The sequence below is a fragment of the Anopheles coluzzii genome, chromosome X (genome assembly GCF_943734685.1).
Source record: "Anopheles coluzzii chromosome X, AcolN3, whole genome shotgun sequence".
In the NCBI taxonomy this organism is placed as follows: domain Eukaryota; kingdom Metazoa; phylum Arthropoda; class Insecta; order Diptera; family Culicidae; genus Anopheles; species Anopheles coluzzii.
In genome coordinates, this window is record NC_064669.1 from 4,509,634 (window position 1) to 4,535,887 (window position 26,254).

Consider the following 26,254-nt stretch of genomic DNA (forward strand, 5'->3'; position numbering starts at 1 on the left):
ACGAGGGCGGAGGGCACACTTTCGTCTACTGGGGGAGGGGGCTTCTAATGTGAGCCGCTGTGCAGAGCGGGCAGAGGTCCTGCGGATGGGACGGGAGCGGCGGGGGAGCCTGCGCGAGAGTGCGGGAGAACGAGCGAGCGACTGATGCACGCGCAAGCAGCGAACCTGTCTGTTGGAAGCTTTGCGACGGCTCAACCCTACATCCCTAGAGGTGTGGAGCGCAGACTGATATCGCAGAACCGTGGCCCCCCGTATGCAAAAAGCAAAAGCTCGGCAGGAGATGAATGAGCTTACAGCAAGTTACAGTATCGTCATGGCGTAGAATCGGTTTTGCGCTTATCCGGGCTTCGAAAAACAGGATTTGTTTTTTTTTTCTTTCCGACAGTGATCTTTGCCGCGGGTGTGCCTTTGCTTGGGAGTTGCAAGATTTCTCCAAGGCCCGAAAGATTTTACGCCCGAAAAGCTAGAGCCGCACATACAAAACGGCGTTTTGCATCTCGGGAGCGCTTGCTGCGGGCACGTTGGCACAGGGTGACAGGGGTGCTAGATTTGAGACGGATGTGTCATCCGCTGCAGCAGATCCTGCACGTGATCTGATAACATTTTGACGGCTCAACCTATCAGCAAATTATAATCTAATGTGTAGCGAGCGAACCAGACCAACAGGCTCAACGTCTCTATAAAAAAATATTCCAATAGGTACGATTGAATCTCATAACAAACAATATTGTTTTGATGATGCTTAGTAGTGATCGGTGTAATAGACAGGTCTCACTGATTCAGACACTCAAATTCAGACTTCAAACAAATGACGTCATCGACTCACACGAAAACGAAACATACATTTTGTATACGTGCGTATGAGTGTGTGTGTTTTTCTAGATTTATATACATGTTTAGTCACTCATTTGTGTTCGACAGCTTGAAACCTTTATATTGGCAACACACACATACACGTGGATATATCTCGACGTGGTCCTAAAATTATTGTCAGCTCGACATTTGATACTCCATCGAGCGGTTGTGTGGTTTCCGGGCGGAATAATGTCCGTTGGCTGCCTGGGAAGGTCGGAGACACCGTGAAAGAGCCAAGATTCGTGTTGGTTAGATCACCAGATTAGATCACTACTTTTTGATACACCCTAGCATCCTTAGCCTTGATGCTGTACATAAAGATATGCTTGCAGACGCAAAACACATTAACTCCCGTTATCGAACAATATCGAATATGTTGTGCCATCTTGGGATGGTCGTTACTTTGGGCAACGACAACAACATCAAATTCCGGAGACGCATTGTGCAGGGGAATCTTGCTATTGGCATAATCCTTTGCTGAGATCCAGAAGACTTCGAAACCGAACGAAAAAAATGAGATATGTCGCATAATTTGCCCGGTGTTCTTCTACCATCCGAGCACGCACCGGGCCTGTTTGAACGATGCTTCCTCCGAACCTTTTTTGTTGGTGTGTTCGAGCATGTAGTTTCCCCTAGTTCGGCACGAGGCGCAGGAGAGCACAGCGATCTCGATGGTAGGATCATGTGAAGCAAAACCTGTCGGAGATCTGGTGTCTTCATGGATGGAAAGCTGCAGCTAGGAATCGAGCATCCTGGAGTTAGCAGGCTTACGAGAGAGAGAAGATCAGGAGACGAACCTGTTAAAGACTCTAAAGTACACGAGAGCAATTGCGATTAGCCAGGTGGTTAAACAATAATCCCAACAGTCGTTAGCGTTGAACTCTAGATTAAAGAGTCAGGTTCTAGCGGGGGGGTCTTGCACTATCAGTAGCAGCACCAATCCATGCCACGATGGCCTTTTAGCCTTGGAGGTTCGAAATGGAAGAAGTCCCCCTAAAAAAAAAAGTTCTATTTGGCATTTCCAAGAACTGAAGAGCATTCAACAGCTTCTGCAATGCCTGATAGGAGCTACAGCAGATAGGTTACTGTCGCCCGCACGTACGAGGAGGCACGTCCCTAGCTGCTTTGATGGAAATCTCCCACCGAAGAGAGTCACACCGCAGGTCATTTCGGTGCTATTAATACGCCTTTTTCCAGTTTTCAAGAACAGCCGTCGCGCAACAGAGCGCATATGCGTTGAATACCCAACGCCTGTTTGTGTCGTCGCACCCCGCTTATCAGCCGGCAATAATGCGACCTACTGACCAAAAACCAACCAAAACAAGGGCTGGAAACTTTCCACTCAGCTCAATTAATCTCGGATCGGATTGGCGCAATGACCCTGCAATCGAGTGCTGTCAGTTCAACGCCATCGTGCTCGACGCAGAACAGGTGGTTACGAAATCTGTACGTGCCGTCTGTAACAGTGTATTCAAGTTTGCCTCTTACCCATATGACTTATCTTATTACTTATAGCTATTCTACCCTAGCATATATATATATATATATATATATATATATATATATATATATATATATATATATATATATATATATGTATTCTTTTTACAAATCTATATCATCATCTTCCAATTCTTCAACCGATATGCTTCCTGCGGCCAATGTTGAACTCTTGCTCAACTCCTCTCGTTGAACTACTGCCTTAGGACCATCGAGCAGTATACTGCCCAAAGGTGGCCCAAAAGCTGGCACGTCCGTGCGTTGATAGATCAGTGAGCCGCGCAGTATCGTTGCATGCACGACGCCCTGAAGCGTTCGGTTCAGGTACGGCGTCGCCTTGTGCTGGAACTCGAGCATGTCCTCCGTGACGGTGACCGTACCCTCCGGATCCCAGACACACATGTCCCCGTCGTAGCCAACGTCCAGCCGGCTCTTGCGATGGTCCAGCCCGCTCAGCCGGGCCGGCTCGGTGCAGAGCAGGCGGACCGTCTCCTGCAGCGACAGCCCGTACCGCCGGCAGCCGGTCCAGAACAGGGGCAGCCCGAGCTGCAGCGAGGAAATGCCACCCCACGCCTCGAGGAAGTTACCCTGCCGCTTGCCGTCGGTGAGCAGCTTCAGCTGGGGCGTGCTGGGCGAATGGTCCGACACGACCAAATCAATGTCCCGGGCCTGCACGGCGCGCCACAGCTGCTCCCGGTTGGTGCGGCCGCGTATCGGCGGACAGCACTTGTACTCGGTGCGAGCGTCCGGCACGTCCTCGGCGGCCAGCGACAGATAGTGGTGGCAGGTTTCCACCGTCAGGCGAGCGCCGAGCGCCCGGGCCGCTCTGATCGTTGGCAGGGCGCGGGCCGTGGACAGGTGCACGATGTGTGCCCGAACGTCGTGCCGCTGGGCCACCTTCGCGACCAGCTCGATCGCCCGCTGTTCCATCGTGTCGGGGCGCGTCTGCAGGAACGAGCGGTACTTGTGCGGGTCGAGCGGTCTGGGGCAGTCACTCTGCAGCCGCTGACACTCTACCTCGGCGTGGAACTGGACGTGGAGTAGTGCGTCGATTAAGAGTTCGCTTCGACTTCGAGGAAGTTCGGTTCACTTACCGCTAGCACTGCACCGGTTCCTTCGAGCAGGCGTGCCGCCTCCATCACCTGCTCCTCCGTAACGTGCGGGAACTCCTCGACGCCGCTCGGGCACAGAAAGCACTTGAACCCGAACACACCGGCCGCAATCAGCCGGCGCAGCTCGGGCAGATTGTCCGGCACTAGCCCGCCCCAGAACGCCACATCGACGAAGATCTTGCCGCGCGCCGCATTCACCTTGGCGCGCAGATTGGCTACGGTTGTCGTCGGTGGGATCGAGTTGAGCGGCATGTCGCAGATCGTGGTAAAACCGCCCGCTGCTGCCGCCTTGGTCGCAGTGTGGAAGCCTTCCCACTCGGTACGGCCCGGCTCATTGATGTGGACGTGCGTATCGACCAGTCCCGGCATGAGCATCAAATTGCCAAAATCAAAGTGCTGCAGAAGTGTAGTGTTAGTGAGACACTCTCCCAAATCCCAATGTCCCAATGTCCATCAACTCACCTCATATGCACCTTCATTGTCCTTCAGGTATCGCTCAACGGCGGCCCAGGAGGGGAGCACGCGCGTCACCTTACCGTCGTGGGCGGACACGACGATCCCACCGGGGAACACTTCCGCCGGCAGGCTCGCACTGTTCAGAAAGATTCGCTTGCTCGTGTAGACGGTGTCCATCCTGAGGACCTATCCTGAGGCAGACTGGAAGACGAGCGAGCGTGCGGTGCGTCTTATAAGGCGCGGTGCGCGGTTGTCTTCTTTTGCGCATTCTGTTGCCAGGATCGATGCGCAACAGCGAGATCTTTTTCTCCCCATTATCTCTTATATGCGTGTGTGTGTGTGTGTTTCCTGTACGTAATGGACACTGCAGGCCATGCCGTACGATCACGCCAGATCGGGACCTGGTGACGATTTTTTGTAGATGTGGCGGATCAGGTGCCGTTTTCTACTTGGAGTTGGCAGTGAGCCTGCTTACTGATGGGCATCAGAACTATACGTCAGATCTTATTGTTAGTTAGTAGTGTTAGTAGCGGACAGCTGTTGTACAACGTGATTGGAAGACTCTGTGTGACGTAGAAGCTTCGTAGCTTCATAATAACAAAAATCTTCTCATGCCATATACGACCCAAGGAGAAGATGATTCGTTTTGGGGCGCAGCAAATTGCACCGTATCACTGGCAATAAATATTATGTAGCCAGAGCAGTCCGATGGCAGCTAAAGCGAGCCCCCGCGTATAATCAGTTTCATTAAAAAGAAAAATAAAGTCCAAGACAATCAGGAACTGCTGGGGATCCTATAATTGCACTTCGAAAATACTCTATGCGATAACGAGTCTTAGGGTGCTCTAGGTGCTCCAAAAATACTCTGTGACGCACGGCAACGCAACTAAAAATAGAGATCTTTAGCTGTTGTTATGGCAGTGAGTTATTTAGTATATTAGGTTTTACGTGTACTAAAATAAAAGTAACAAAATAAAACACACATGAATGATGAAAAGCAGGGTGTCATTGTTTCTATTATTTATTTAAATATTTCTCCATTTATTTGTCCTAAAAAAACTACCTCATTTCATAGAGGCACCTATTAATTATTGGAAACAGGGTCAAAGATGTAATGCTTCAAATTCCAAAAATCTGATTCAGTTACTAAATTCCATGCGGGATTGTACTCGATTAGAATTATTCCAAGGCCTTTTCCAATTTCGCCTATATCTGATTGTGATCTTGGAACTGCAAACGAAAAACTATCTTGGCGCTGAAATACCAAAACTTTGATAATCTGGGAAGTGATGAAAAACGATTCCCGGATCTGGAATGTTTCGTTTTGACCTTTGACATTCTTGAAATAGATCACGACCGCGCTCTAGTGCTGGATCCCTGTTCTAGTTTTGAATACTTTTATTATCTTACCCATTTTTTGAAGTAGGAGCTACCAAGCTATATGTATTCTGGGACTGATACCCAATCTTTGAACTGTTTCTGAACCCGTTGCCTGCTTAAGGCCTGATCTTGATTTTATTATACCGCTATACCTCCTATACAGCTTCTTTAATAGATTTCAAACCATTTTATTGCGGCCCAGAAACTAATATTGTTCTTATCACATATTCAGGACCTGATGTTGTTCCTGTAACCTATTCCGAATCTCTCCTGGTACTGGTTGGAGTGCCAATTGTAGAACTATAACGATATAGAAACTGAAATAAAACTTGTACCGGTTCCGGAATTGTTATTGAACCTTTGTTACTTCAGGCACTGATTCGGAACCTCACTATCTTTTCACATTCCAGAAACTGTGACTGTACCCATCCTCGAACCTGTCTTGATTCCATCCCAGTATAGGTACGTGTATCAGATTTCGAACAAAAACTGTAGCGATATATAAACCGATACAAAACTTGTACCTGTTCCGGAACTTGTACCGAACCTGTCGGACCCCTTCCGAATCCGGTACAGGTACGAGTACAAATATTTGCATAGGAACTGTAAACATATAGAAACTGATACAAAACTTGTACTAGTTTCGGAACCAGTACCAAAACCGATCTGACGCCAGGAACTAATTCTGCACTGTACTGTATTATCGCCGTTGAGGGACTGGTGATGTTCTTGTCTTTGAATCTACAACAGTACCGTACCTATCCTACTCCAGTAACTGAGCCCGAACCTGCTTCCGTAGCGAATGTGAATGTCGGCAAATAACGACAAAGCGCAACAGCAGATCTAGTTTGCATTTCGTCTACAAACGCACCCGCAGCAAAACGTAAACACAACAAACGCCCGTACGTCAAAACAAACCACCTTGCCCGCTGAACTGTCAAAAGTGCGCTGCATCGTCGGCCCGAGCCGTGCTTGCGGATTGCTTTGCCGAAAGGTACGCGTACATTTATCGTAAGCAGTGGCCACGTAGCCGTTTTTTGATTTCTAATTTCTGTTCTAAATGCCATTTTAGCCCGTACGACAAACTCACACACACACCACCATGCACTGTGCCTTGAGACGACCCGCCCTCTTTCTTCAGCGCCGGCTGCTGGCGGTAGTGCAGCTAGCGCCCCACAACAACCTCCGCGCGTTCGGTGGAACGGGACAGCACGGGCGCAGTGACGGTTCCGGCGAGCACAGTGACTCCTGGAGCGCGCAGAAGGTCGGCCTCACCGCAACGCTCGCGCTGGCCGGCATGTTCGGGCTGCTCGCCTACAACACCCGGCCCGACCAGAGCAAACGGAAAGCTACCGGCTGGCCAGCGTTCGGTTTCCTCCCCACCGTCAGTGCGAAAACGAGCGCGACCGCGGGCAACCGCCAGCAGTACAACTTCATTGCGGACGCGGTGGAAATATCCGCGCCCGCCGTCGTGTTCATCGAGATCCGGGACCGGCAGCGTGTGGACTTTTTCACCCGCGAACCGGTGACGGTGTCGAACGGGTCCGGCTTCATCATCGAGCGGGACGGGCTGATCCTCACGAACGCGCACGTGGTGGTGAGCAAACCGCACACGCTGGTCACGGTGCGGCTCACGGACGGGCGCACCTTTCCCGGGCAGGTCGAGCACGTCGACCCGACGTCCGATCTGGCGACGGTGCGCATACGGTGCGACAATCTGCCCACGCTCCGGCTCGGCAGCTCGGCCGATCTGCGGCCCGGCGAGTGGGTGGTCGCGCTCGGCAGTCCGCTCGCGCTGAACAACACGGTGACGGCGGGTGTCGTCAGCTCGACTCAGCGTGCCTCCCAGGAGCTGGGGCTGCGCGGTAAGGACATCAACTACATCCAGACGGACGCGGCGATCACGTTCGGCAACTCAGGCGGCCCGCTGGTCAACCTGGACGGGGAGGCGATCGGCATCAACAGCATGAAGGTGACGTCCGGCATCAGCTTTGCCATCCCGATCGATCACGCGAAAGCGTTTCTGCGCAAGATCCATGAAACGGCGGGGACGGCCGGCGGCCGGCGGCTGTCGAGCGGTGCGCCCAGCTACCGGCGCTACATCGGCATCACGATGCTGAGCCTGACGCCGGACATACTGCACGAGCTGCAGCAGCGCAACCACAACTTTCCACCGACCGTGCGCGGCGGCGTGCTGGTGTGGAAGGTCATCCAAGGATCGCCGGCGCACAGGTAGCAAGCCACGAGTCCGGGACCGTAGAGAACGATACGAAACTTTTAACTGTCCTTTTTCATTGCTTCTCCCCAGCGGTGGCCTTCAGCCGGGCGATATTATAACGCACATCAACGGGAAGGAGATAAACAGTTCCGGCGACGTGTACGAGCTGCTGGCGGCGCAGGAGAAAAAGCTCGGCATCACGATCTATCGCGGGCAGCAGCCGGCCACCGTGCACGTTTTTCCCGAGGACACGACCGCGTAGGCTTTCGCGACTGTGCTTTAAATTTTACTTAATATTTTTAGTATAAGCATCACAACGGATGTTTTGCAAGGCCATTGCTGCAAAATGTCATTGTCAATATCATGAAAAAATCTGACTGAAACAAAATCCATGTCAGCGTCACGTACTATATTGTGATCAGAAGTGATACTCAAAATGATTGGTGTGATCAATGTACGCCTCGTGACATTTTTGTGACCATCGCTCGGTTAGTCACTATGTCATGATTTTTTTTTTGCTGTGATCAGTTCTGCAAAAAGTCACTGACAAAGTCATGACAAATTCCGGCTGAAACAAAATCATGTCAGCGTCACGAGCTCCTCTACTGTGATGATCAGAGGTGAGACTCAAACAGTTGGTGCGAGCATGCTTGGTGACATTGTGTGCAACCAACTCTTGGTCAGTCACTTGGTCGCGTCGCAGTCTTTCGGTCGGTGAACATCCCGATAGTCATGGGAGATATACGGTGCGAGTTTCTGTCGGTGATATCATGTTATCTTATGACATTCTTCGTATATACTTGGCGTGTGGTCCCATCCAGCAAAATGAACATGGGATCTCGCTTTGGTTTACCCGACAGACCTTCAAACCAGACAGAGCGAGAAAGAATGCTCATTTTGTGCTTGGGACCACACGCCAAGTATATTCAAAGAATGTCATGATAAGATATCATGACATAACCAACAGAAAATGTCGTGAACAAATGAGTGACCGAGAGTTGGGTACTTAACAAAATGTCATCAAATATGTGATTGATCCACCTACTGTATGAGTCTCACCCCCTGAGCATCACAGTTGTGTACGTGAGCTGATTTGAGCTTCGTTTCAGTCATGACTGTTGGTGGCAGCACTGTTCACAGTCAGAAAAAGTCATGATCACTCGCATCTCATGCCATGACGCACTTTCGTTGAGTATCAGCAATGAGCGTCAAGCTACCACGGATATGTTCATTGTTTTTTGTTGGTAAATATCTCGTGATGATCATGACATTTTGCAGCCCTGCGCAAGACATGCTACCACGATTAGTGAGATTAGTGCATTGGTGCGAGTAAGAGAACGACATTTGCGAATATACGTAGACGCTATTTATTTTGCCTCACATACAAAAAAAAAAAAGAAGGAAAACAATTCTACCTCTACAAAACACACACTCACTGGGGAATCTTTGTGTAGCATATTTATATATTTTTTATCCGAATGTTGGCTTGGCGTGGCCGGGCTATATAGCTATAGAAAGCGCATGAAGGCGCAGCACGTGCAGGACAACAAATACTAAACAGCTTTTCCAACTGGAAGGAGCCGCATGGAGAAGGGGAGGTCAACACAGATTGGAATAATGTCCACAGCAGGGGAGAATACTTGGGGGGAGTAGCAGCATAGGGAACAGTAACTAGTTTTTTTTTTGCATTTTACTACACTCAACTGGAACTTCGGTGTAGCGCGCGGATGCCTCTTTAATCAGGTCACACGTTTCCTTCCTGCACAAAAACGCATCCTTGTTTTTTTGCGCTGAATCTCAATCGGTTTTTGCTGTACTAAATGGAAGTAGAGGGCGCAGGGTTCCCCGGGTTTAGCCTGCACGCCCCCCTAGCATCGGCCGTTCGTGTCGTGACCGGCCGTCCCGTTGCTGCCGTTCGCCTGCCCGACCCGGTACGTGTAGAACACGTCGTAGTTGCCGGTGTAGTCGCGGGGCAGGGCCAGCTTGTACGTGTCCGCCGCGAGGTAGGCCGCCCCGAGCGCCATCGTCGTGGTCAGCCGGAGCAGGCGCAGATCGTGCGGGAAGTGCTGCCGGTCCAGCTCGGCGACGAAGCCGTCCCGCAGCAGCTCCCAGCTCAGCCAGACCGAGCCGACGCACACGATGTCGAGCAGGCTGGTGCCGGCCGTGCCCGGGCGCAACAGGTCCGGTGCTATCTTGTCGCGCAGCGCGCACACCGACCGGGCGAGCGACTGGCCGGCCTCGCCGAACAGCTTCCGGCAGAGCGGGTCGCGCTCGTCCTGCGCGGCGCGGGCCAGCTTCGCGCACAGGCCCGCGTACGCCGTCTTGCAGAACCGGCCGTAGCTGTGGTCGAGCAGGTCGTGCAGCGTCCGCACGCCAAAGTGCTCCTGGATCAGCTGCCAGACGCGCTCGACCGGGTACTTGGAGCGCTTCAGGTTGTCCCGATCGTCAAACACCGTCTTGATGGCGTTCCGGGCGATCCACCAGGCTGCAAGCAAAAACAAAAAAAAAAAAACACCAAAGAAAAGACAATTCAGTGCGAGACCTGGACCGTGCACGCCGCCCAGCCGGACCTTACTTACCACCACCCTCGTCGCCGATCATGTGGCCCCAGCCGCCGCAACCGTGCGTACTGCCGTCCGGGTTGCGCAGCAGCGTGTTCGAGCCGGTGCCGGCAATGATCACCATGCCGCCCAGGCGCGACACCGCCTGAATGCTGCCGACGGTATCGCTGGCCACCACGTACCGTTCCGCCACGGTCGGGTAGTGCGTGTGCAGGTACGCTTCCAGCTCGCGGTTCGTCTCCTCCGCCTCGGCCCCGCTCAGACAGAGGCCGACCGCGGTCAGCTGCTGGTCGGCGGGCAGGTTCGCCTCCGCCTTGGCGGCCCGGGCCATCGCATCGATCCGCTCGGCCACGCCCGGTATGCCCACCGCCCAGTGGTTCGTGCTCGGGCCCTTCGCCCGCCCCACTATCTGGCCCGCCTCATCGCAGATGACGAGGGTGGAGTGTGTCGCACCGCTGCAAGAGAGAAAGAGCACGATTAGGTATGGTGAAGCCACTGATCAAGCTTTGTTGCATAGATCACACTGTCAAATGTGATATTTGCATTACAATAATGTTTCAGTTCATCCACATGATTTTCAACACGTCTCAAGCTGGATTGAGATTGACAGCTCTGTGTAGTTTGTTGAAAATCATGTTTAAAGAACTGAAATTTTATTAGGACGCAAATACATCATTTGTCAGCTGTTGAAAATCATCTTGAAGGCGATGAACAGTTCTGCAAAAAGTCACTGACAAAGTCATGACAAATTCCGGCTGAAACAAAATCATGTCAGCGTCACGAGCTCCTCTACTGTGATGATCAGAGGTGAGACTCAAACAGTTGGTGCGAGCATGCTTGGTGACATTGTGTGCAACCAACTCTTGGTCAGTCACTTGGTCGCGTCGCAGTCTTTCGGTCGGTGAACATCCCGATAGTCATGGGAGATATACGGTGCGAGTTTCTGTCGGTGATATCATGTTATCTTATGACATTCTTCGTATATACTTGGCGTGTGGTCCCATCCAGCAAAATGAACATGGGATCTCGCTTTGGTTTACCCGACAGACCTTCAAACCAGACAGAGCGAGAAAGAATGCTCATTTTGTGCTTGGGACCACACGCCAAGTATATTCAAAGAATGTCATGATAAGATATCATGACATAACCAACAGAAAATGTCGTGAACAAATGAGTGACCGAGAGTTGGGTACTTAACAAAATGTCATCAAATATGTGATTGATCCACCTACTGTATGAGTCTCACCCCCTGAGCATCACAGTTGTGTACGTGAGCTGATTTGAGCTTCGTTTCAGTCATGACTGTTGGTGGCAGCACTGTTCACAGTCAGAAAAAGTCATGATCACTCGCATCTCATGCCATGACGCACTTTCGTTGAGTATCAGCAATGAGCGTCAAGCTACCACGGATATGTTCATTGTTTTTTGTTGGTAAATATCTCGTGATGATCATGACATTTTGCAGCCCTGCGCAAGACATGCTACCACGATTAGTGAGATTAGTGCATTGGTGCGAGTAAGAGAACGACATTTGCGAATATACGTAGACGCTATTTATTTTGCCTCACATACAAAAAAAAAAAAGAAGGAAAACAATTCTACCTCTACAAAACACACACTCACTGGGGAATCTTTGTGTAGCATATTTATATATTTTTTATCCGAATGTTGGCTTGGCGTGGCCGGGCTATATAGCTATAGAAAGCGCATGAAGGCGCAGCACGTGCAGGACAACAAATACTAAACAGCTTTTCCAACTGGAAGGAGCCGCATGGAGAAGGGGAGGTCAACACAGATTGGAATAATGTCCACAGCAGGGGAGAATACTTGGGGGGAGTAGCAGCATAGGGAACAGTAACTAGTTTTTTTTTTGCATTTTACTACACTCAACTGGAACTTCGGTGTAGCGCGCGGATGCCTCTTTAATCAGGTCACACGTTTCCTTCCTGCACAAAAACGCATCCTTGTTTTTTTGCGCTGAATCTCAATCGGTTTTTGCTGTACTAAATGGAAGTAGAGGGCGCAGGGTTCCCCGGGTTTAGCCTGCACGCCCCCCTAGCATCGGCCGTTCGTGTCGTGACCGGCCGTCCCGTTGCTGCCGTTCGCCTGCCCGACCCGGTACGTGTAGAACACGTCGTAGTTGCCGGTGTAGTCGCGGGGCAGGGCCAGCTTGTACGTGTCCGCCGCGAGGTAGGCCGCCCCGAGCGCCATCGTCGTGGTCAGCCGGAGCAGGCGCAGATCGTGCGGGAAGTGCTGCCGGTCCAGCTCGGCGACGAAGCCGTCCCGCAGCAGCTCCCAGCTCAGCCAGACCGAGCCGACGCACACGATGTCGAGCAGGCTGGTGCCGGCCGTGCCCGGGCGCAACAGGTCCGGTGCTATCTTGTCGCGCAGCGCGCACACCGACCGGGCGAGCGACTGGCCGGCCTCGCCGAACAGCTTCCGGCAGAGCGGGTCGCGCTCGTCCTGCGCGGCGCGGGCCAGCTTCGCGCACAGGCCCGCGTACGCCGTCTTGCAGAACCGGCCGTAGCTGTGGTCGAGCAGGTCGTGCAGCGTCCGCACGCCAAAGTGCTCCTGGATCAGCTGCCAGACGCGCTCGACCGGGTACTTGGAGCGCTTCAGGTTGTCCCGATCGTCAAACACCGTCTTGATGGCGTTCCGGGCGATCCACCAGGCTGCAAGCAAAAACAAACAAAAAAAAACACCAAAGAAAAGACAATTCAGTGCGAGACCTGGACCGTGCACGCCGCCCAGCCGGACCTTACTTACCACCACCCTCGTCGCCGATCATGTGGCCCCAGCCGCCGCAACCGTGCGTACTGCCGTCCGGGTTGCGCAGCAGCGTGTTCGAGCCGGTGCCGGCAATGATCACCATGCCGCCCAGGCGCGACACCGCCTGAATGCTGCCGACGGTATCGCTGGCCACCACGTACCGTTCCGCCACGGTCGGGTAGTGCGTGTGCAGGTACGCTTCCAGCTCGCGGTTCGTCTCCTCCGCCTCGGCCCCGCTCAGACAGAGGCCGACCGCGGTCAGCTGCTGGTCGGCGGGCAGGTTCGCCTCCGCCTTGGCGGCCCGGGCCATCGCATCGATCCGCTCGGCCACGCCCGGTATGCCCACCGCCCAGTGGTTCGTGCTCGGGCCCTTCGCCCGCCCCACTATCTGGCCCGCCTCATCGCAGATGACGAGGGTGGAGTGTGTCGCACCGCTGCAAGAGAGAAAGAGCACGATTAGGTATGGTGAAGCCACTGATCAAGCTTTGTTGCATAGATCACACTGTCAAATGTGATATTTGCATTACAATAATGTTTCAGTTCATCCACATGATTTTCAACACGTCTCAAGCTGGATTGAGATTGACAGCTCTGTGTAGTTTGTTGAAAATCATGTTTAAAGAACTGAAATTTTATTAGGACGCAAATACATCATTTGTCAGCTGTTGAAAATCATCTTGAAGGCGATGAATAATGATGTGCAAACCCGAAAATGACTTGCAATACCTTGTATTTGAGCCTTTCGTGTGAATTTAAACTCATGATTCATGAAACGTAAATAACTAGCTACTTGGATGATTGTTTAAAGTTGTACGAATGTTAGATTGTTGAATTCAAATGCATTTAGACTCACTGGTCTAGTGGTAGAAGTACATAAACCAGCAATGGGTGGGTGATGAATGTTTGTTGGAGACATTTTTGGATCTACTGGAAAATGAAATGAATATTCAAACATGTCTAATTTAAGCCTGAACAAACAACTCTTCCCGGATATAAACTTTTGAAAGTCCGTTTTGCATTTTGAATTTGCTGCGGAGGTTACAAACTGTTTCCTGCTATGTCCGCTATCATGATTTGGAAGAAGCTGTGGGCTCTACCAGAAAATGACTTGCAATAAACAACAAAATCTGTCAATTCTATGCTCAAACATTTATTTCTGTTGGACGTTACAGATCAGACTCTGTTCCACCTTTAAGATTTATTTTTACTAAGATCACTTAAACACCGTGCAACGGGGTTTGATAACGTGACCATCTTCAGTTGCCCCATTCATAACCCATCGTAAGCATAACATAGATACTTAAACAACATCTATATCAGGCACAACAGGACTTGAACCTGTTGAGCGCCTAGAAAACTATTCTTGGCACCAATCATACTATTGCGGCCCTTTCCGTTTTAAGTTGGTAGGCTGAAATTTCAGCCTGTCAGCTGTTTGCATTGTATAGCAGTTTTCGAGCAGCTATTTAAGTCGGTATAATGTGCAGGTGGGCTAATCCCAAGGTGTATGAATTTAGAAGGCTGATTTTTATCGCTTCTGCTTCTGAATGAAGATTTTAAGAGTGTTTTGAGTATTCGTCAAGCCTCCAGAAAGCTTGTTTGAGTAAAAATTTTCACCCGTCCTGTCAAAAAATTATATTCAAATTTGGTTATAAAATAACATGCTATGAGATCACCTGCACTACATAAACTTTGATTCTGGGTTCCATCACCAGAGTACTGGTGCACCTTGGGATAAATGTAAACACCACCTTGTTTTGCCATTTTTCGAGCAGGTACTCGAATCTAATTCTAGCTTTGAGGCTAGAATAATCTAGACTGAAAATTGCAGGCTAGTTTTCGGTGCGGTTTTGTATGGAGTGTTTACATGATTTCAGTCTCCAACTGTCAAACTCCATACAAAAAACTGACTAGAATCGTGAAGGGCCCCACTATTGGATTTTTGATAGCCATAATCCTGCTGCTGCCAACATCCTTTTCACCTCTACCTTTTTTGTTTCAAGTAGCTCATTAATACAAGTGATTCGTGAAACAAGCTTTGGCAGTGGTCATTCATATTTACATTTTGATTGGGTACTGCTATACTTGCTGTAATCAAACAATCAATGATAGTGATTAAAAGTTTTGAACGTTCGATTTGGTTTTTTTGCGGAATTCAATGTTTGCATATGTCCAGCGAGGTTCAGGTTATTCATTTCTGTGTTGCACCGAAAAGATCGCGAAGATCTTTATGCCACGAAGAATGAGAAGAAGAGACTTTGGATTATTCGACAATCTTCCAATCCAGATTCACTAAATCTCCTCATGCATGAATAGGACCTCATGAAGAGTTCTGTAGAGCAACGAATCTTTAAATATTCTTTTGACGTTCGCAAATGAATCCAGGTGAATAAAAAAGGAACTTCCAATGGTTCATCTACAAACATCTCAAGATTCGTTAAGCCATTGAACTCAATTTGGTAGCTCATGTACTTTGTAAGAATTCATTTTATTAGATAGCAATGCATCTTTCTTTTTTTTTTTTTACAACTACCCAACGATACTAGTGATTCAAAAACGAATCATTTGATGTACTTCGGACTAACATCTGACCTTTATCAAACATTACAATCCGACAGAAAAAAGAGCGGTATTCGGCCCGAGGAATATAGCGATGCTGGCAGCTGGAACAAGACCTCACGGACCAAGCACGTGACCGATCTGGCACGTGACATAGTGGGTGTTTTATGGCGCAAACTCGGTTCTTCCCCGGCAAGCTGATTACCCGCAGTGAGCGCACGAGTTGTGTGAAGCATGGAGTTGAGGAACGACTTTAGAATCGCCCCTTCCGGAAGGCATCGCAAGCAAGACCGCTATTCGGAATCCGCTTGCTTTGAATTTCTACCTTCTGTTGTTGGACAATTGAACACGTTGAAAACAACGCTTCATTCGGGGCGCGTGGCCAACCGGCTGATAAAATGCGACCGACAGCCGAATAAGTGATTTTTTTTTTGTTGATAGATCTCGTCACCAAAGCTAACCAATTCTTCCATTATCTTCCCTCGCTCGCATCTACAGCACAATCGCGCACGCCACAGCCGAGTCGGCGGATTAAACCTGCCACGCTTGGTATTCGCGCACGCACCGCGCACATGTGCTCGAGACTGGGTTGCCCGCCAATCAGCAGCCCATTGTAGGCCGCCCGCAAACCGTCCCAACCGTCACATTGGACGGTGGTCTGATCAATTCGAGAAGATTGGTGCGCTATTTGTGCGCACAGGAGTGTGTTTGTGTGGAGGTAAGGAGTGGTGGAAAGTCAATTATCAAAACAAGTTATTTCATTGGCGACCAGGAAACTTCGCGCGCTGATGTAATAATCATGTCCTCCGCTGGGCTGCGTCGCGTGGGTTTTCTGCGCACGTTCTGGCGGGCGGGAACAGTTATCGCCCGCGTCAGATCTTTGGGAAACGAATTTCTCCCACCTGTCTGGTCGGTCGGCACAACCTCCCCCCGACGCGTTATCCCGTTATCGTCCGACGCTGGGCGGGCACACACCTTATCTGAAGTGGCCAGTATGGCCGGTATCGCTGTTTTCGGTGCGATTATTCACAGCACACCCCGACGGGCTTAGAGTTTTGGCGCACGGTCCACGGCGGGCAAGGCTTTTTGCAACTACTACCATCATCGTGATTGTACGATAATAAATCATAAATCATTTTTGTACGAGCAAACTGAAGTTCTGAAGTGCATCAACCCTACCGTCCGGCAACGGGCGGCACTTAAGCACTGTAGCGCGGCATGCATATAACAGCGCGATTAAATGTATATCTTAGATATATTGGAGGTACAGTAAGCCGAACTACCAATCACCCGAAATGGGGTACAAAATTGATTTTACCTTATCGCACTACTTTGGAGATACTGCACGCTTCAAGTGCTTTGTTTTGAAAGGCTGCTTTCGAGTGTTTGCACACACCCCCCCCATGTTCGGTGCAATTAAAATCTACCCGGAATCGATTCTCGTGGTAATCCGAAATGGTGGGGGATGGTGTGTCAGGGTTAGTGTGTCAGTAATGCCGCTGCTAAAACGTGACCCCCCATCTATATCCGATGGAAGTGATTCGCAAACGACAGGGTTTGGTAAACTGTTGAAATGTGTGGACCGAATTGGTAAGATATCGTACAGATTAAGTCATTTTCTGTTAGACTATACATCACTTGTCGGCAAGAAAATTGCACCTCTCATATTAAGCTCAGACACAAGACTTGACCTCAGGCTGATGCAGAAAGGTCTTTAGGCTAATCACACAACATTTATTTTACATCCATTATAATGTACAAGTGCTAGACCCAAATTTGAACTTGTTATGTATTATTTTTGTGGAATCAAACTGAAATTGAGCATGTCATATTTAATTCAGTTTCATATTTTCATCACAAAAATCTTCCAATAGCTCTTTAGTAGTTACGGGTCAATGGCAAAATGCTCTCGTAACCGTTTTCATATATCCTCGGGCCTTAGCAGTTAGCTGCTTTGCTCTGAGAAACAACAATAGTAGGTTTAGGAGAGTTTGAGATCTTCACTGGCCTTTCTACTATTAAATCTCAGATCTTCAGCCTCTTATGCTCGTTAATCATCGATATCAGGTTCTTCATAATCGAACTCAGATACGATGTTCTATTCCATAGATGCACCGGCCGTTTTTAATTGATTGGATTTTGTGTTGGGGATGTATCTGGTTCAGATTCAAATGATGCAATGAATCGGAGCCTTTAGACGAAAAGACTAAAAGAATTTGAGATCTTTCTTCTTCTCGGCCTAACGACCTACCCGTTCATGTCGGCCTTTACAAGATTTCGAGACTTATTCTGAAGTTGAAAACTGTACCACGGGACCACCTCAAATTCTGTTATCGGAAAAATCATAATTCTTTGAAGATTCACGAATCTCCAAAGATTTATGTATCTTTGTAGATTTATAAATCTTTGTGGAATCATCTTTGGATTACAGATTCGATTCGAGAATCGGATCACTCTTCGTTGAAGATTCATAAGAAGGAATCTCAACGAAAGATTAATGAAGCACACTAATAATGATTGTATTATGGAATACTTGAATCTGGGAAGTATGAATATGTCTGCCTGATCGCATTATACCAATAATAATTAGTGAAGATTTGTTTCAATTTCGATATCAGAATCTCGTTTGAGATTCCAATGTGAAGAATTATCATCTTTCTGCGACACTCCATGTCAAGCCAATCAACTCTCCAGTTTGTCGACCCCTGACTGTAATCCTGGGATATGTATACTGCACTGCACAAGAACCATATGGGAGACACGATAAACAACGGATCAGCAATCTGCTTCATGTGAGATAAAAAGCAGAAAATGTCATTACATTTTTTGTTCCCTCACAAGAGCGACTAATGCGCACACAATTCGTACAAGGGCAGGGTACATCTAATCTCACCCAGTGACGTCTCGCCTCGACTAGCGGGTAAACTTGGCAGTGAACTTAGGCAGACGCTGCTCGCTTCTCGCTCGCATCCTCCACCGGTTAGGGCAAGGTCTGGGGCGAGTGAGACGTACCCCCCCCCCCCCCCCATTCCCCAGGCCCAGGGCTGGACTGATAACAGGGCCCTACAGAGCGAAGGGCCAAGAGCGCTACAAAACTCTAAACAGCAAACAGTGGCTGCCAGTGTCAGCGATGACAAATACACGGTGGCAATAAAACGGCCCCGCCGATGCAAAAGCAAAAACAAAAAAGAGAATCGAGTCGTCTATCTGCGAGATTGCGTGCGTTGCAGTTCGTTAAACAACCAAAAGGCAAACACAACATTCCACCCGGCCCGGCTAGAATTGCATCTCACCTTGGGCCTGTTGTGCTCTAACGAAAGTGAAGGGAGCGGTGGTCGAGCGCGAATGTGCAGCCGAAAGGTGCTGCATAACACCCCGCCGCAGGTTTCGAGAACTTCCGCGACGGTGTGTGTGTGTGTGTGTGTAATCGTCAAATTAACTCCCAAAAGCCCCACCCCAAGAAGACTCGAAAGCCTGCCCCCGCATATGAAACGATCGTTCGCTTGCGTATCTTCGGCCAGATCAATGTTTTCACTTTCATTTTGGCATTTTTTTTTTGTGTTTGTTTCTCGTTCGTCTGTTTGGGCTATTCCTTCTCCAAGTTATGTTTAAACTTCCTCCTGCGAAAGTTGCGTTGCGTTGCGCCGGTTTTCCGCCAAACGGTATATGTCGGGCGGCAGTTGTTTCGTACTCTTTTCTTTTCGGGCTATTACGTCGCCGTTATGAAAGTGCGGTTTTTTTGTTGTTGTTGCTAGCCACTGCTCCGTAACCACACGCCGGCAGTGTGGGAGGGAAATGATGACTGCTCAACAGGGGTAACAGTGTTTGATGGGGCGCCAATGGTTCAATGGCTTCCGGTAACAGATGTAAGACTTCGCATTCGGAAGATATCTGGGGCGGGTGTGGGGATTCGTTTTTTTTTTTGGGCTTGCTCATCTTTGCTTCCTATTTGGTTCGTGCGGTTAACGGAAGCGAAAACAGAAGCTTTATTGTGACAACTTGGTAGAATATTTGATGATAATTTATACTTTTTCCCGCCGGTTTGTTTCGTAATTGGAGCAGTACTGAGAAGCCAGATGAAGCATGTATATCCTCTTTATAGCTCTTCTACAAATGCAGTAGGAGCAGTTGCTCCCAAGTGAACTTCGTCGTCGTCTCGCAGCTTCATTTGACATGGAACGCAATCACTCACTATTCGAATCATTCCAAATTGCTGTTGTTCGATGGGAAATGTCTTGCTGCAATACTTCAACCAGCTCCGGAAGACCTTGATGCTGTTGTGCATGATCTTGATCGAGCATTGTCACAAAAATAAAATCTTAACAGGCCCTCCGGAACGTTCTTCGTGCTCCAAAAATAATATTGCCACTTCTACACCACTTCTAACATGTTAGTGGATGCCAGAGTAAAATACATTTTTGATGACGTCTACCGCACATCGTGGGCGATCAACACATAAAAGATTCTATTTCTGAAGAATTGTCCAGATTTGTCAAATTAATCCTGCCAGCTTCGTTGATAGAAAAATATATCTATGTCGATCATACCATGGAAATTATACAGACAGTAGCATGTGAACTCACTACCTCTAGACTAGACGATCTCTGCTGTAAGATCTAGACAATTTAACTCGACTATCAGTCATTAGGTAAGGATGTCTGCAACAACTAGCAAACCCACTGCCTGGACATGAACAAGATCGAGAATAGGGAAGTGATCCAAACGATAACATCTTCCAGCATTTCTAATGCATCTTCAGGAATTTCAGAAGTACTGAATAGTGGTGGATGCTCGGAATCGACCTGGGAATCGCAATTTGCTCCGGTAACGAAATCAGGATTGACTTCAGACTTCGGTATCAGGAATTAGCTCCGGAATGAGAGTTAGTTCTTGAATTAAAATAAGGAGTTTCAGAAGCGAAATCAGTCCGGGAATCTCCATGAGAATCCATCGTTTACTATTTAAAAAAAAAAAAATCCAAACATCTATTCTTATGAGCATGCCGAAATTGACTCCGTTTCGAAGGCAATTCCGATTTTGGAGCTAATTCCGGATCTAATATCCGGAATCGATTCCAGAAAACTTCGGAGCTAGCCGGAATCGATTCCGACGAAATCTTCATTCTTCCCATCACTAGTTCTGAAGATCGTCCCAAAGGAACCTCTCTTAATAAGGAACCTCTCAAAATAAGCCTCTAACATTAAACTCCAACATCTCAAGAAATTCCCAACATCTCAAGAAGGGATTTAAGCCGCATAAAAGTAGATTGAACTTACCCTTCTACGCCTCCAATGTACATCGTGACTGTCCTGTCGCTGGCAAGGCCGCAGCAAAGGGTTTTTTTTGTTAGGGAGCCTTCCTCTCTGTTGCTCTGCGTGTTTCACCTTTCGACGGCGCAGGCGATCGTGGTAAGAAAAACTCAGCTTTGCTCTCGTTTTATCTCTCGCGCCGGGTTGAGCACGCTGATTTCACCCCGAAACCGGTGGCCTTCTCTTGGAGACACTTTCCCCTTGTTGGGCGGGCGCGAAAACCAGTTGATTGGAGAGCTGGCAGCACCGCAGTTCGGGTAACGGGTACACACCAACAATGCGGAATAGGACGCGTTATATCTGGATCACCTTCAAATAAACGGTTTTTTTGTTCGTTGTTGGTTTGATTTCGTTTTCGTTGTTGTTCTCGATTCCGGTTCTACCGGTGGGAGGGGTCAGGATCGTTTGCTGGAGCCAGTGCTGCAGCAACCATCTAGCACGGAATTAGAGCACACCCACACACACACACACATGCAATCAATCACACAAACAGGAAATTTAGGAATGCCGTTGTGGCGGTCGCACTTTGCTTAGAAGGAGAGTCCCTCGTCTTTGCCAACACGGCAGGCAGTCAGACGGCCAAACAACAACAGACGAAGCTAAAACCCGCTCGCACCTGGGTGTTGTTTTGCTTTTGCAGTGAGTGTGCGAGAGCGGCTCTCCACCTGACCCCCTTCCCTTCCCACCTTTCACCCGTTCGTGTTACTCACCACACACCGTTCACTTTGGCACTTGCACATACACACACACACACACGGGCGCCGCGTGGCTTTTCCGCTCTGGCAGAGAGGCGTGCGATTGGCGTCGAATCCCGCCATCGAATGGTGCCCGGTCGGCGCTCGCCTTCGCCCGATATAGGGTGCCTCGGATAGGGGGGGGGGGGAGGCGCGCGCGCACACACACGCCAGCGAAAGGCATCACCGGCCGATTGTGTCTCGCCGATCGGGAGGGAGGAAGGGAGGAGGGGGGGGGGGAGAGAAAAGGGCCGTGCGATATCTTGTGCTCAGCGGTGGCAGTTCTTCTCTCACCGTCTCACCCCGTCGGTTTCCAAGCGGAAAGCACACATTTTCACTTCATTTTTTCCTTTGCTTTTGGTGCATTTCACTCACAATTTACGGTTTTTTTTTTGTTGTTGTTCGCCGAAACATAAACAAAAACTTTCCCAACACTTGGTTTACAGTGTGGGCAAACTGTTGTTGTTATGATTTAGAAAGCTCCCACACAAACTGTCAGGCGAACTGTCACGAGCAGGTGTTAGAGAAAAAAATAACATTCAAAATGACAGTTGTTTTTCTGATTGCAGGTGTTTGCAAAAACTCCTTCATAAATATAAATAATTTTATATTTTAAAAATTCCCTACCACTTTTTAGTTGCACACCGTTTCAAACTTGTTAGCGGTGCTAACTGTAAAGCAGTTTTGACTAAATGCTGATTTTAGGATATTCACAGAAAAAAACGAAAAAAAAAAACATTAAAAAACGCAAATCGTGTTGTTTAGTTCACTGCCCAAGCACCACAGATTAAGCTTAAACGACTGGAAAATTGAATATCCATATAAAAAAAATGAATTTGTCTATTTGGGTTGATCAAGCCTTGCTTGAAAATAAAACGCAAATAAAAATAATGCCCGGCACTGTGGCATAAAGAAGCTGCTTAAGCGCTATTTAAAATATCCACCTGGAACTTTGATGCTGTTTAATTACTGCAAAAGGCGAATTCAAGCAGCGATCTTTAGCACGCCAAAATTAGCTGCATAAGCAAATTTGGCTATTTGGGGTAAAATCACCGACAAACCGACGTGACACTGGCGTTACAAAAGTGTCCCACGCGAAAGTACTGTCATTTACCAGTGAGGCGCAAGGTGTATGGATATTAGGAGGTGAAGTGCTTCAGAGCAAATTGACATTTCACGACTTGACATAACAATACTGGGGGCTCCGGTATAAAAATCGGGAAGGGCTGGAGGGGGGTATAGAAAATTGTATGCGATTTGACATAACAATACTCAATGATGGCGCCCGGCAAACGCGCTAATAATTCACCTCCTCAATAAATACACCTTGGTGAGGCGAACACTTCTGTCAAAGTAAGCTCTGCTCATTGCTGCTTCGATGTAAACAACTTTTCTATATACAAATTACGAAGGAAGTGTGAGGCAAGATTTTGTGAGAATTATTGGACAAAACACCCAGGAAAATCATTTTATAAGTTTCCAAATCAATGCAAAAGATGTGAGAAGTACATAAAACAATACGCATTAGAATTTGCGAAGAAAAACAAAACAGGGATTTAGCAGTTTCTTCTCTGTGTCAGTGTAGTAAGCGAATCATTATAGAGATGGCGCTAGTGTTTAACGTATTTTCATTTGAAATAAGGAGACAACTTTTGAAGCTCATTTTGTTCGAAGTGTCACGTCGGTTTGTCGGTGGTAAAATATTGCGATAGTTTATCAGCCAAAATAAAATCACTTTAATTATGTATAATAAATATTATAAAAGTATCAGCAGTTTTTGGTGAACCTCCTGCACTAGCCTGTCGAAAGCTGGTACAGTTGCTCTAATTTTACTAGAAAACATAAACACTCCCTGTAGCTGTTCAGTTGCACACCGGCCGTTTAAAACCTGTCACCGGTGCCAACTGTCAGTGAGCCAACCTCGCCCGCAGACGTCAGCCGTCGTGGCTGTGCTAACGTTTGTTTACGTCAAAACAAAACTTTCCGCTACGTACCGAGCCGAGGGAGCAAGTCCGGGAGTGCCTGCTGCGATTAGAAGACACCACTTTTGGCAGCGAATGTAATCGACGGGAGGAAGACACACCTCCCTGCTGCATTTAACCCAAATCAGCCCACATTCCTGTGTCTGTGTGTGTGTTTTACGGTGTACGTATTGCCGGAAGAAAGGCAGACAGCAAAACAAGATGCCGCTCTCCAGCTACACGGACGTGTCGGCCATCCGGCAGGAGATACTGGACAACAATTTACGGGCGAAGGCAATCATTATGGTAAGCGTTGGAGGAGTCGAGAGTAGTGTGTTTGTGTGTGTCTCACCGGTGTCACTCCTCATTCCCTCCTGCAGGACATCTCCAACTTCCGCGGCACGTTGCGCGAGCTGGAAACGCTGAACGAGGCCGGCCGGGACAAGCTGGCCGCACTGCGCCGGTGCATCGACCGGATGGACGTGCTGGCACGGGACGAGCCGGACCACAAGCTGACGGAGGAGGCGGAAAAGAACCGCGAACAGTACACCAGGTAACCAGGTGGAGGGTTTTTTCGCCCCCCCCGTAGCAGCTGCGTTCCTTACACTAATCAACTGCAATCTCACCCTCCCTGCAGAACGCTGCAAGCGTTCCGGAAGGCCAACATCAGCACGATGCTCGAGATCGAGAAGGCAAACAAGGAGGAGCTGTTCGCGCTGCGCCCGGAAGCGAGCGATGTGCGGCAGCGGAAGGTGGGCCCGGGCGGTCCCACCACCGGCAAGACGCATCGCAACTCGTCCCTGCTGTTCCAGCAGGAAAGCGTCACCGACCGGATGATCTCGATCTCGAAGCAGCTGCACGACACGACGCAGAAGTCGGCCGCCACGCTCGACATGCTGGTGGCGACCAGCGCCACCGTGGAGAGTACGCGCGACGAGCTGCTCAAGACGGCGGGGAAGATACACCAGTCGCGCAAGCTGCTGCAGAAGTACAGCCGGCGGGACTGCACCGACAAGGTGCTGGCCATGTTCGGGCTGGTGCTGTTCCTGGTGAGCGTGCTGTACGTGCTGTCGCGGCGGTTGTTTTAAACCAGTTTGGCAGTAGATGTGGCAGAGAGAGAGAGAGAGAGAGACAGAGAGGCAGCAAATCCAAATTCCAAAAACCCTTTCCGGCACGTGGGGCATCCCAGAATTCCTTCCCAGAATGATTGTCACTGCCAAACGTACAGGAATTAGATGAAATTCGCGTACAGCATAAAACTTTGTACTGTTCTCGCCGCTTTTACTTGCTTTACTCCTTTCTCACAATGTTTTATTTAAAAAAAAAACAGGGCCCGTTCAGTGAGCTATTCCGGTAGCAAACTGTTAGTCACACAGTACTGCCCCCTTTTTTTCAAATGCAGGGAAAAAACGACTTCAAAAGCTTCACAGACACCACGAAATTGAGTGATGTACACACCGCCAAAATCCGTTCACAATCAATCCCTTCCTTGCAAGCACTCCTTTTTTCCTCCCAGCTCTGACCCCAGCTTTATCGACACTTTGGCACGTGCATTGTATAATGGTTAAATAGTTATTAGAACGCTTACGGTATATACGCGGGACAAGGGAATGAAACGACGATGGGGGTCGGTAAATAAATTATAACTGCAGTTTGTGTGTAACTGCCGCAACGGTAATATTTAAAAAAAAACAAAGCAAAGAAAAGTGGTGCTTTTTAACGGCTGTGACTACTTGACGGTACCGTTTCCCGAGAAGCAGAAAAAGGGCAAGGGCGACTTTTCCCTGGTCCTGTGGGATGCAGCAATAGATAACGAGGGGGGGGGGGGGGGGTGGGGAGGAAGTTCTCATTTACACGCCTGTGTAAAATAAAATGTAATTTAAAAACGAAAAAAGACAAACGCATTCACACACGTTAACGTATTGTGTCTCTCTCATTCTTTGCAGATTGAAAGTAATTTTAGTTTTTAAATTATTGTTGTTTTTTTTTTTACAACCCCTCCTCCCTTTCGATCAGGGGTATGGGGACCTCTTTTTGTATCGTTAAAACGTAGAGCTGGATTAAGTTATCTTAAGTGCTGGTGGTTATGCTTGAGCGTGATTAGTACACGTTTTGCTGCGGCTAGAAAGAGCGCTGGGGCGGCCTCTGTCAGCCTGTCCTCGCCTTGAAGCACCAGTCGTGTTTTCCTTTCCTTTTTTTATGTTATTCGTATTGATATATTTTTATTTATTATTTCATTTATTGTTTAACTACGGCGCCCTCTCTAGCTCTAACTGCTAATAAACTAATAAACACTCTTGCTCGCTTCACACACATACTCTATCCCTCACTCTCTCTCTCTGTACAATCTTGTGTTTTGTGAAGAACAAACAAACAAACAAAAATGGCATTAATGTCACGCGTTCACGTTCAGCCGGTGAACGTCGCGACACGACTATAAAATATATAAAACCGACCCACGCTTAGAGGGGCGGCGGTTTTTTTTTTCTTTCTGTGTCTCTTCTGTGTCTAAGTTTTAAAAGTAAACGTAAAAAAGGCGAAAAAAGCAAGCTGCCCATCGCTCTCTCTTTCTCTCTCTTCTCTCTCTCCCTCTGTCTGCTCCTTAGAAAATCTTGCCCAGGCTTTGCGTCCTTCGGAACGGGTTCCAGCTGCCGGAGGTGAAGCTGCTGAGGCGCGTTTTCCCCAGCTTCGAGCGCGTCTTGGTCGCCGATTTGGTGGTCGTACCGGTCGGGGACGGTGCGCCGGACGAGATGCCGGACGAGCTGCCGGACAGCGTGGAGATGGAGCCCTTGCTGCTGTGGCTCATCGCCATCGGCTGGTGGGGGGGGGGAGAAAAAAAA

General features: G+C 48.8%; 6 protein-coding genes across 16 annotated transcripts in view; 3 read left to right on the plus strand and 3 right to left on the minus strand.

The window, feature by feature from the left end:
* LOC120949719 (protein phosphatase 1H) overlaps positions 1–26,254 on the plus strand; it is a 118,891-nt gene that overhangs the window by 42,023 nt on the left and 50,614 nt on the right. The window lies entirely within an intron of this gene.
* The window catches only part of LOC120959623 (serine protease HTRA2, mitochondrial), a 377,171-nt gene that overhangs the window by 14,885 nt on the left and 336,032 nt on the right, over positions 1–26,254 (plus strand). For 2 of the 4 annotated variants that reach the window (XM_040383285.2, XM_040383215.2), the window contains exons 3-5: positions 5,714–6,297; positions 6,376–7,535; positions 7,612–8,964. In XM_040383285.2, coding sequence (XP_040239219.2) covers positions 6,406–7,535; positions 7,612–7,783 — 1,302 coding nt within the window. In that variant the 5' untranslated portion in view covers positions 5,714–6,297; positions 6,376–6,405 and the 3' untranslated portion in view covers positions 7,784–8,964. Of the gene's footprint in view, positions 1–5,713; positions 6,298–6,375; positions 7,536–7,611; positions 8,965–26,254 lie in introns of those variants that run through there. The other 2 variants (XM_049609887.1, XR_007452673.1) reach the window with 2 other exon arrangements.
* LOC120959569 (allantoinase) lies at positions 2,438–4,878 on the minus strand. The gene is made up of 3 exons (XM_040383083.2): positions 3,930–4,878; positions 3,450–3,863; positions 2,438–3,384 (listed from the first exon to the last, which is right to left on the minus strand). Exons 1-3 carry the CDS (start codon positions 4,098–4,100, stop codon positions 2,461–2,463), a joined length of 1,509 nt encoding a protein of 502 aa, XP_040239017.2. The 5' UTR covers positions 4,101–4,878; the 3' UTR covers positions 2,438–2,460.
* Positions 9,310–21,564, minus strand: LOC120960270 (N-acetyl-D-glucosamine kinase). Of its 3 annotated transcripts, none has more exons than XM_049609956.1 (4): positions 21,430–21,564; positions 20,687–21,028; positions 10,101–10,537; positions 9,310–10,006 (listed from the first exon to the last, which is right to left on the minus strand). In XM_049609956.1, the coding sequence occupies exons 2-4, from the start codon at positions 20,707–20,709 to the stop codon at positions 9,390–9,392; spliced, it is 1,077 nt and encodes a 358-aa protein (XP_049465913.1). In that variant the 5' UTR covers positions 20,710–21,028; positions 21,430–21,564; the 3' UTR covers positions 9,310–9,389. The 3 variants fall into 3 exon arrangements, with proteins under 3 accessions (XP_049465913.1, XP_049465914.1, XP_040240259.1); XM_049609957.1 differs by lacking the exon at positions 10,101–10,537 and adding an exon at positions 12,849–13,285; XM_040384325.2 differs by lacking the exons at positions 9,310–10,006; positions 10,101–10,537 and adding exons at positions 11,613–12,754; positions 12,849–13,285.
* On the plus strand, positions 23,377–25,081 carry LOC120949800 (vesicle transport protein SEC20). The gene is made up of 3 exons (XM_040367325.2): positions 23,377–23,720; positions 23,795–23,967; positions 24,052–25,081. Exons 1-3 carry the CDS (start codon positions 23,637–23,639, stop codon positions 24,500–24,502), a joined length of 708 nt encoding a protein of 235 aa, XP_040223259.1. The 5' UTR covers positions 23,377–23,636; the 3' UTR covers positions 24,503–25,081.
* LOC120949781 (rhophilin-2) overlaps positions 25,335–26,254 on the minus strand; it is a 34,204-nt gene continuing 33,284 nt past the window's right edge. For all 6 annotated transcript variants that reach the window (XM_040367299.2, XM_049609691.1, XM_049609689.1 and 3 more), the window contains one exon: positions 25,335–26,229. In XM_040367299.2, the coding sequence (XP_040223233.2) occupies positions 26,017–26,229 (213 nt within the window). In that variant the 3' untranslated portion in view covers positions 25,335–26,016. The remainder of the gene's footprint in view (positions 26,230–26,254) is intronic.

Bases quoted from the DNA above. Each gene is read 5' to 3' on its own strand.
- LOC120949800 (XM_040367325.2), top strand. From the start codon at position 23,637: ATGCCGCTCTCCAGCTACACGGACGTGTCGGCCATCCGGCAGGAGATA. The intron at 23,721-23,794 runs GTAAGCGTTGGA...TCCCTCCTGCAG, and splicing joins GGGCGAAGGCAATCATTATG to GACATCTCCAACTTCCGCGG. The intron at 23,968-24,051 runs GTAACCAGGTGG...CCCTCCCTGCAG, and splicing joins AACCGCGAACAGTACACCAG to AACGCTGCAAGCGTTCCGGA.
- LOC120960270 (XM_049609956.1), bottom strand. From the start codon at position 20,709: ATGTACATTGGAGGCGTAGAAGG. The intron at 10,538-20,686 runs GTAAGTTCAATC...TCTCTCTTGCAG, and splicing joins TACATTGGAGGCGTAGAAGG to CGGTGCGACACACTCCACCC. The intron at 10,007-10,100 runs GTAAGTAAGGTC...TTTTGCTTGCAG, and splicing joins GATCGGCGACGAGGGTGGTG to CCTGGTGGATCGCCCGGAAC.
- LOC120959569 (XM_040383083.2), bottom strand. From the start codon at position 4,100: ATGGACACCGTCTACACGAGCAAGCGAATCTTTCTGAACAGTGCGAGC. The intron at 3,864-3,929 runs GTGAGTTGATGG...ACACTTCTGCAG, and splicing joins ACAATGAAGGTGCATATGAG to CACTTTGATTTTGGCAATTT. The intron at 3,385-3,449 runs GTAAGTGAACCG...CTCCACGTCCAG, and splicing joins GAACCGGTGCAGTGCTAGCG to TTCCACGCCGAGGTAGAGTG.